This window comes from Salvelinus namaycush, chromosome 40 (assembly GCF_016432855.1).
Source record: "Salvelinus namaycush isolate Seneca chromosome 40, SaNama_1.0, whole genome shotgun sequence".
NCBI lineage: Eukaryota > Metazoa > Chordata > Actinopteri > Salmoniformes > Salmonidae > Salvelinus > Salvelinus namaycush.
In genome coordinates this window covers 22,189,020-22,198,983 of record NC_052346.1, presented here as the reverse complement: position 1 = coordinate 22,198,983, position 9,964 = coordinate 22,189,020, and the positions used below count along the sequence as shown (strand labels likewise).

General features: G+C 40.2%; 2 protein-coding genes across 2 annotated transcripts; one reads left to right on the top strand and one right to left on the bottom strand.

The window, feature by feature from the left end:
- Positions 1 to 328: 328 nt before the first annotated feature.
- On the top strand, positions 329 to 2,730 carry LOC120033655 (gastrula zinc finger protein XlCGF17.1-like; the record flags this gene model as incomplete). The annotated part of the gene is made up of 3 exons (XM_038980088.1): positions 329 to 359; positions 1,044 to 1,541; positions 1,627 to 2,730. Coding segments are annotated over 3 exons (1,032 nt in total), but the record flags the coding sequence as incomplete, so codon positions are not given.
- Positions 2,731 to 7,228: 4,498 nt separating this feature from the next.
- LOC120033651 (zinc finger protein 271-like) lies at positions 7,229 to 8,530 on the bottom strand (the record flags this gene model as incomplete). The annotated part of the gene is made up of 2 exons (XM_038980085.1): positions 7,229 to 7,944; positions 8,029 to 8,530. Coding segments are annotated over 2 exons (1,218 nt in total), but the record flags the coding sequence as incomplete, so codon positions are not given.
- Between the last annotated feature and the right edge of the window lie 1,434 nt (positions 8,531 to 9,964).

The following is a 9,964-nucleotide window of genomic DNA, read 5'->3' as shown; positions in this document are numbered from 1 at the left end:
ATAATTGAACAAACATAAATATAATTTTTTTTCATATTTTTTGAGAATAAAGCAAGTGCCAGAACTGTCAAGACTAACTTTTTTTTGTCTGTTTTTCATTGTTGCTACAGAACGACTAGAATTAAGTCTGAGCCCGGTAACATCAACAGTGAGGACAAACCCAGCCTGCCTCTCTCCTTCCACACTGAGTCCAAACCTACAGTCACTGGGTCCTGATTGTGACAGTGGAGCCCAGTTTGCACTGCAGGATCCAGAGATGGCATCAGTGAAGCTGGAAGACTGCAGTCAAACACTGGAGCTGAATGTCAACATTAAAGATGAAGAAGAGGAGGAGAAGATTGGGAAATCTGTTTCTCATGGTAAGAGCAGGTTCTAAGTTTGTGTTATTCATTCCAACTTCCCACTGTGCATAACAAGTTGCTGTAGAACTGTTTCAATGAGAAGGTAAATATTATTTCATGCTACTAACACTTGCATGGTTTGACATCAGTATTGCCAGCATTTGTTTTATTCACTGGGCTATCTGGAGTGATCAGAGAGTAGACTAAAGAAGTGAAGTAGACAAACTGCCAGTGTTTTAAAGTTCTATGAAGTGAGTCTGTGTAGTTTCTAACCCTTGTGATAGTGAGTGGAGGATGATATGAAATGAGTCTGTGTAGTTACTAACCCTTGTGATAGTGAGTGGAGGATGACACGCCCCTTTTTAGCTTTCATCTCTTACCCACTTTTAGAATAGTTTTATTCCCCTGTATTGTACAGCCTACTGATATGAATACATATGTCACCCGGTACAGCCAGAAGAGGACTGGTCACCCATTTGGTCCTGGTTCCTCTCTACATTTCTTCCAAGATTCCTGCTTGCTAGGGAGTTTTTCCTGGCTACTGTGCTTCTACATTTGCATTGCTTGCTCTTTGGGTATTTGATGCTGGGTTTCTGTTAAGCACTTTCTGACAACTACTGATGTAAAAAGGGTTTATAAAATAAATTTGATTGACATGTATATCTCACCACCTGACTGGTTCTTCTGATATTGTTCACACAGGAGACCGTGTTGAGACATTCTCTACATCCAGAGAGCAACAGCAGGAAGATCACAGAGCTAAGAGGTCTCACCTCTGCCCACATTGTGTGGAGATTTTCCCAATTCTATCAAAGCTAAAAATACACCTAAAAATACACACTGGAGAGAATCTGTATTCCTGTACTGACTGTGGGAAGATATTCACAACACCAGGAGCCTTGGCAGTTCATCAGAGAGTGCACACTGGAGGGAAGCCTTACTCCTGCTCTGACTGTGGACAGAGTTTCTCTCGACTGGGCCACTTAAAAACACATGAACGTATACATACAGGAGTGAAGCCTTACTCGTGCTCTGACTGTGTAAAATGCTTCACAACATCAGCTCAGCTAAAAGATCATCAGAGAACACACACAGGAGAGAAGCCTTACTCTTGCTGTGACTGTGGAAAGAGTTTCTCTCTACTGGGCAACTTAAAAACACATAAACGTATACATACAGGAGAGAAGCCTTACTCCTGCTCTGACTGTGGGACAAGTTTCTCTACTGGGCCACTTAAAAACACATGAACGTATACATACAGGTGTGAAGCCTTACTCCTGCTCTGACTGTGGAAAGAGTTTCTCTCTACCGAGCACCTTAAAAACACATGAACGTATACATACAGGAGTGAAGCTTTACTCCTGCTCTGACTGTGTAAAATGCTTCACAACATCCGCTGAGCTAAAATTTCATCAGAGAACACACACAGGAGAGAAGCCTTACTCCTGCTCTGACTGTGGAAAGCGTTTCTCTCGACTGGGCCACTTAAAAAGACATGAACGTAGACATATTGGAGTGAAGCCTTACTGCTGCTCTGACTGTGTAAAATGCTTCACAACATCAGCTGAGCTAAAAGTTCATCAGAGAACACACACAGGAGAGAAGCCTTACTCCTGCTCTGACTGTGGAAAGAGTTTCTCTCGACTGGGCCACTTAAAAAGACATGAATGTATACATACAGGAGAGAAGCCTTACTCCTGCTCTGACTGTGGAAAGAGTTTCTCTCAAATGGGCCAATTAAAAAGCCATCAAGGTAAACAAAGGAGAGAAGTCTTGCCACTGATCTGACTATAGAGAACACACAAAGGAGAGAAGCCTTACCACTGATCTGACTGTAGAGAACACACAAAGGAGTGAACCTTACTTCTTCCTTGAAGTTTTTAAGCAAACCAGATGGCACAATTGTGTGTTTATCAGGATTATGCCACAAGGCTTGTCCAGGAATGGTTCCAAGAACAAGAACATTACAGTGAATTCAGCTTACTGAATCTGTGGGAGGAGATGGAACGAGCTATTCGGAGTAGATCCACTCCCAGCTAACTTGACACAATTGCAGGAAGCATTGGAGTCAACATGGGCCAGCGTCTCTGTGGAACGCACACAACACCTTGGACAGTCCATTTCCTGACGAATTGAGGCTAATTCTGAGGACAAAGGGGGGTGCAACTCAATATTAGGAAGGTGTTTCTAATGCTTTGTACGCTCCGTGTATATCAGATAAAGATTAAAATGATCAGTTTTCAGGATTATTTTATATTACTAAATACGTTTTGTTTAATGATAAATGTAGAGCTTGTATGTATATTATGTATTATTAGTGTTTCATGTTTGTCCCCAGGAAGAGTAGCCGCTGGTGATCCTAATAAAATACTAAATTGTACTAAATGTATCAGATATTGATGACGTGTTGATCAGTTTTCACCATTAGTATTTTAATGAAGGTGTCATTCAATGTGTTTCGATGGGATATAGTAGTAAAGGCCAAATTCAATATATATATTTTTATACCTAATGTAGTCCTAAAATTCTAAATCAATTATCTAAACAATCCATGGTATGACCTTCTTAAACCATTCCATATGTTAGCATATTATTGTAATGTATTATTAGTATTTTTCTATGGTGCCAAAGTCCAGGGACAGAATTACCATCACAATCCAATAATGACCAAGTTACTATTGGGGGATGGAACCAGAGAGGAAACTTGTGTTACCTTTCTCACACCACTGCAGTATTCATTTCAACAGACCTTTTCCACGCCCCTTTGTTGGAGCTCAATATATGCCCAGGACTATGCTGAGGGTCAGGCTGTTGTAATGCCCAGTTGATCATGTAAATAGTCTTGTAGAACTCTGGTATTGATGGTCCATTTCAAGGTGAGTCATTGATATGAATGTTCAGAGTGAAAGAACTATGACCTCACATGTGATGGCCCACATCTACCAAACCTTTCCTATTGTGTTAGTCAGCACCACAGCATTTTAGGAAGCCATTGTTCAAAATGTGATCATACATACAATGGAAGGAGGTGTGGCCTGCACGGAGGTTGATCTCAGACAGAGTTGACAGTGAGGACAAACCCAGCCTGCCTCTCTCCTTCCACACTGCCTTCAAAACAGATTCTAAACCTACAGTCACTGGGTCCTGATTGTGACAGTGGAGACTTGTTGCACTGCAGGATCTAGAGATGGCATCACTGGACAGGTTTCCATTGGGCCAGGTCTACAACAACAAAAACATTTAGCAAAACAATCATTGCAACGTGATGTAAACGGCAGAAACAGGAGACATTTTCTAAAGATCCACAAATGTTTTATCCGTTCGAACAGCGGCAGGGAAACATTGAAGAACCACAGTGCAATGCTGTGAAGGTGTAAGAAAGGCACTGCTAAGATCAGAGATTCATCTCCTGAGTACATACTGTACCTCGTCCCCTGAATACCAACCAAGTAATCTGACATACAGGACTTCAAGTTGTAAATAGTGAACTACTCCTTTAATGGAGCGGTAGGTGCTATGAAAGGGAGGTTTTTACAACAAAAAAATGTTCTCGTTGTATTTTGTTCATTAGTCTACTGTTAATACAACGCCAAAAAGGTTGCATGTTAGCAGTCAAGTTTTCAATATAGAGCACTTTCAGTACGGAGAAAAAAAGTGGGATGTGGGAAAAAGTGGGATTATGCAAATTAGAAAAATGATAATTGTATATAATTTGCATCATCACACCTTTTGGTATGTACTACATTGTTTTCCAATCCTGGTCCTGGGGATCCATAGAGGTGATCTTTTTTGTTTTTGCCCTAACAATCACACACTGGATTCAACTAAGCAACTCAAGCCTTTGAATTGAATAAGGTATGTGAGTGTGAGGGCAAAAATATACATGTCCCCCCCTTTGGGACCAGGGTTGGGGAACACTGCTGTACTGAAAGTCCTCCATCTTCAGAACTTCACTGCTGACGTGCACATTATTGGGATTGTATACAGGGTGAGGAAACCAAGGTGGACACTTGTAATTTGACTGAACTATCCCTTTAATTAGAGTTCCTTTGGAGTTATATTTAGTTAGAGTTGCATTTGCTCTAAATATTCATTTATTTTATAAAGAAAACTTATTTTGTCATCGCTTAGGTTCGCCTAGCCTTCTTAACGAGTGTGCTCGCATACTCCCTTAAAAGACCTTTGCTTAAAAAACAAGAAAAAAGTGGCAGTAGTACTGTTTGTCCATTTTGAGACGCCATAGACTCCTCTCTGTTTCCAAATTATAATTGGATTTTAAGGTTTGAATGACTGTCCTGCTTCATATAATGTTTGTGTCATCATCACAAATCAACTGCATTATACTTTAAAATGGCTTTTGCTATAGCCTATATCAATGAGCGTAAGCCTTCTGTTGACCAATGAAGGGGCTTAGACTTCGGCTACCGACTTTGGCTTGCCTCCAGGAAAAAATGTGTGCGCACAAATAGCGCGAAAAAAGCCCAAAACGAAAACTAAACAAAATGTCGTCATAATATATGCACAAACTTCCGAACTGTTTCGGCTGTTTTTATTTAACCTTTATTTAACTAGGCAGTTCTTATCAACTTACACTGTCGAAGCACTGGTCCTCTTCCATTTTATTTCCAGGTTGCATATTACAATATTTAAGGGCATATCAGATGGTCTGCTCTGTCCATAACAGTCACACCAACCATAGGGTTGGTTGGTATAAGATTGAAATGGGTAAATAATGTACCTGTGAAACCCCTAAGAAATAGCTCCCCAATACCATCTGATCAATATATTTAATGTATTACATGAATGGTGACCACAGCCCTTCCAACAATACATTTAAACTGTGTTTACCTGTGATTGTTTCCACCCTGCTGCATGTATTCAATGTATTCCATTTCAAATGTGTCTCCCAGTGCAGCTTTACTTCCGGGCTATTATGACACGTCTGTCAGTTTCTTCTATGTTTCTAGGCCTCTAATACAATGGAAACATATTGTTTTTAGGTCACTACCATTGCAGGAAAATAGCATGCTACTGGTGCAACTAGCAAACCAAAAACAACATAATAGTGGTTATTTAGCCTGATAACACATCACTGCCGACAGACACAAGCAGAAATGTAGCAGCCTGTACACCTAATCATTAGCGATCTGACATGCTGTATTGCATGGAAACTGTAGGCTACTAATAACAACAGCTACATAGTCTAGTTTACTATGGTCCTGTACCTCTGACCAGGGTCAACAAAGTGATAATGTTGTGTATTGTATATACAGTATTTCACTTCAAACAGTTTATTTCATTTAATTATACACAAGAGAAAAAAATGTATGTACAAACATTTTTCATTACATTCTTGTCATTTAAGCAGATGCTCTTATCCAGAGCGATTTACAAGACAAATTAGAGTTAATTGCCTTGCTCAAGGGCACAATGACAGATTTTTCACCTTGTCAGCTCGGGATTCAAACCAGCAACCTTTCAGTTACTGGCCCAACACTCTTAACCGCTAGGCTACCTGCCATCAGATCAATTAACTTCAATACAGTTATTCAAATACATTCATCATCAATGACTAAAATAATGAATCTAGTATTAAAAGACAAATTTAATAAACACAAGTAGTAAATTCATAGCTTGTTCATCATTAAACAAAAGTTATTTAGTAATATAAAATAATCCACCCAAACTAATGCTAAAAACTGATCATCACACCATCTTTATCTGATATACATGGTGTACAAAACATTAGGAACGCCTTCCTAATATTGAGTTGCAGCCCCCTTTGTCCTCAGAACAGCCTTAATATCGTTGGGGCATGGACTGTCCAAGGTGTTGTGTGCGTTTCAGAGGGATGATGGCCCATGTTGACTACAATGCTTCCTACAATTGTGTCAAGTTGGCTGGGTGTGGATTTACTCCGAATTGCTCATTCCATCTCCTCCCACAGATGCACAATTACAGTGAATTCAGCTCACTGAATTCACTGTATTGTTCTTGGAACCATTCCTGGACAAGCCTTGTGGCATAATCCTGCTGAAAATCAACTTGCAGATGGATACAGTGCTGCCATGAAGGGATGCATCTGATTGGCAATGATGTTTAGATATGTTTTGTTGTTGTGCACTCTCCTCAAACAATAGCATGATATTTTTTCACTGTCATAGCTACTGTTAATTGAACACTGCAGTTAGATTAACAATAATTTTAGGTTTCTGCCGATATAAAGACATGTCTATGTCCCAGAAAGTTGTCTGTTGTATACAACGTCATTCTAGTCACATTAGCACATGTTAGCAACTACCGTCCCGGTTTAGGGACACCCATCCTGTTGAGCAGGGGTGAGCAACTCCAGTCCTCGGGCCTGATTGGTGTCACACTTTTTCTCCATCCAGATTAATCAAATTGCATTCTAAACTGAAGATCATGATTAGGTGACAATTGGAGTCAGGTGTGTTAGCTGGGGCTGGGGCAAAACTGTGACACGAATCAGGCCCTCGAGGACTGGAATTGCCCACCCCTGCAGGAGAGGATAATTTAAGGAATTTGAAATTACTCATACTTTTACTTTTGATATTTAAGTCTATTTACAACCAAATACTTAGACTTTAACTCAAGTAGTATTTTACTTGGTGACTTTCACCTTTTCTTGAGTTACTCTTGCCACATTAAGAGCAGAAATAAGGCTTCTTTCCTGTGTCTGTTCACTGGTGACCTTTTAGCTCAGCTGTTGTTTAAAAAAAATCTACAGATCAGATCAGATTATGTTTACCTTGGTGTCTTTTTAACTGACACATTCAAGAGAAACTCTTTCAATAGTCAGAGCAGGAGTAAGGCTTCACTCCTGTGTGTGTTCTCTGATGAACTTTTAGCTCAGCTGATGTTGTGAAGCATTTTATACAGTCAGAGCAGGAGTAAGGCTTCACTCCTGTATGTATACGTTCATGTGTTTTTAAGTGGCCCAGTTGAGAGAAAATCTTTCCACAGTCAGAGCAGGAGTAAGGCTTCTCTCCTGTGTGTGTTCTCTGATGAACTTTTAGCTCAGCTGATGTTGTGAAGCATTTTATACAGTCAGAGCAGGAGTAAGGCTTCACTCCTGTATGTCTACGTTCATGTGTTTTTAAGAGGTCCAGTCGAGAAAAACTCTTCCCACAGTCAGAGCAGGAGCAAGGCTTCTCTGATGTGTGTGTTCTCTGATGAACTTTTAGCTCAGCTGATGTTTTGAAGCATTTTACACAGTCACAGCAGGAGTAAGGCTTCTCTCCTGTATGTATACGTTCATGTGTTTTTAAGTGGCCCAGTTGAGAAAAACTCTTTCCACAGTTAGAGCAGGAATAAGGCTTCACTACTGTATGTATACGTTCATGTGTTTTTAAGGTTCTCAGTAGAGAGAAACTCTTTCCACAGTCAGAGCAGGAGTAAGGCTTCTCTCCTGTGTGTGTTCTCTGATGAACTTTTAGCTCAGTTGATGTTGTGAAGCATTTTACACATTCAGAGCAGGGGTAAGGCTTCAGTCCTGTATGTCTACGTTTATGTGTTTTTAAGTTGCACTGTAGAGAGAAACTCTTTCCACAGTCAGAGCAGGAATAAGGCTTCACTCCTGTATGTATATGTTCATGTGTTTTTAAGTTGCACAGTAGAGAGAAACTCGTTCCACAGTCAGAGCAGGAGTAAGGCTTCTCTCCTGTATGTATACGTTCATGTGTTTTTAAGTGGGAAAGTTGAGAGAAACTCTTTCCACAGTCAGAGCAGAAGAAAGGCTTCTCTCCTGTGTGTGTTCTCTGATGAACTTTTAGCTCAGCTGATGTTGTGAAGCATTTTACACAATCAGAGCAGGAGTAAGGCTTCACTCCTGTATGTATATGTTCATGTGTTTTTAAGTGGCCCAGTCGAGAGAAACTCGCCCCACAGTCAGAGCAGGAGTAAGGCTTTTCTCCAGTGTGTACTCTCTGATGAACCGTCAGATTCCCTGATGTTGTGAATCTCTTCCCACAGTCAGTACAGGAATACTGATTCTCTCCTGTGTGTATTTTTAGGTGTATTTTTAGTTTTGAGAAAATTGAGAAAATCTCTTCACAATGTGGGCAGTTGTGAGACCTCTTAGCTCTGTGATCTTCCTGCTGTTGGTCTCTGGATATAGAGAATGGCTCAACATGGTCTCCTGTGTGAACAACATCAGAAGAACCAGTCAGTTGGTGTGATATACATGTCAATCAAATGTATATTATGAAGCCCTTTTTACATCAGCAGTTGTCAGAAAGTGCTTTACAGAAACCCAGCCTAAAAACCCAAAGAGGAACCTATGCAGATGTAGAAGCACAGTGGCCACGAAAAACTCCCTAGAAAGAAGGAACTTTGGAAGAAAGGTAGAGAGGAAACAGGCCCAAAGAGGTGGCCAGTCCGCTTCCGGCTGTACCCGGGTGACATATGTATTCATATCAGTAGGCTGTACAATACAACTATTCTAAAAGTGGGTAAGAGATGAAAGCTAAAAAGGGGCGTGTCATCCTCCACTCACCATCACAAGGGTTAGTAACTACACAGACTCATTTCATAGAACTTCAAAACACTGGCAGTTTGTCTACTTCACTTCTTTAGTCTACTCTCTGAGCACTCCAGATAGCCCAGTGAATAAAACAAATGCTGGCAATACTGGTGTCAAACCATGCAAGTGTCAGTAGCATGAAATAACATCTACCTTCTCATTGAAACAGTTCATCATGAAACAGTTCTACAGCAACTTTTCATGCACAGTGGGAAGTTGGAATGAACAACAAACTTAGTTAGTTAGAACCTGATCTTACCATGAGAAACAGATGTCCCAATCTTCTCCTCCTCTTCTTCATCTTTAATGTTGACATTCAGCTCCAGTGTTTGACTGCAGTCTTCCAGCTTCACTGATGCCATCTCTGGACCCTGCAGTGCAAACTGGGCTCCACTGTCACAATCAGGACCCAGTGACTGTAGGTTTGGACTCAGTGTGGAAGGAGAGAGGCAGGCTGGGTTTGCCCTCACTGTGGATGTTACCGGCTTCAGACTTAATTCTCGTCGTCCTGTAGATATAATGAGAAACAGACACAAACGTTATTGTCTTGACAGTTCAGGCACTTTCTTTATTCTCTAAAAATATATTATATTTCTTCTTCTCAATTATCTAATTCAGTGCTTGACTTGGACTGAAATTGGTGCCGGTACTGTTTATATTTAGGTGCAGGAGCTCCACAATACTGTTGAACTAATATTCTATAAGAGGAACATGAGCTCAAACAGTAGAAATTTGAGGTGCCGGTACTCAGCCCGGTGAGCTCCTGTCCAAGTCATTTCAACAGATCAGGCAGCTAAGCATTGACAACAAAACATGAAATAATTAAAATTAGACAAAGTACATGCTTTAAAATGAATCTACACAACGTAAGTGAACTTGATCTATAGTAGATTTCCCAAATTCACATAAATGCAGAAATGACAAATACTTTCAGTACAAGGTTGTAGTATGTTTTAGGCAGCACTATGTACTATTTTCCTGAATAACCTTAATAATAATAATACCACTGTATTATTTCACATCAAAAATCAATGATATTTCCCGTTCACACCATAGTAACATTTATAAAGATAGAAACAAC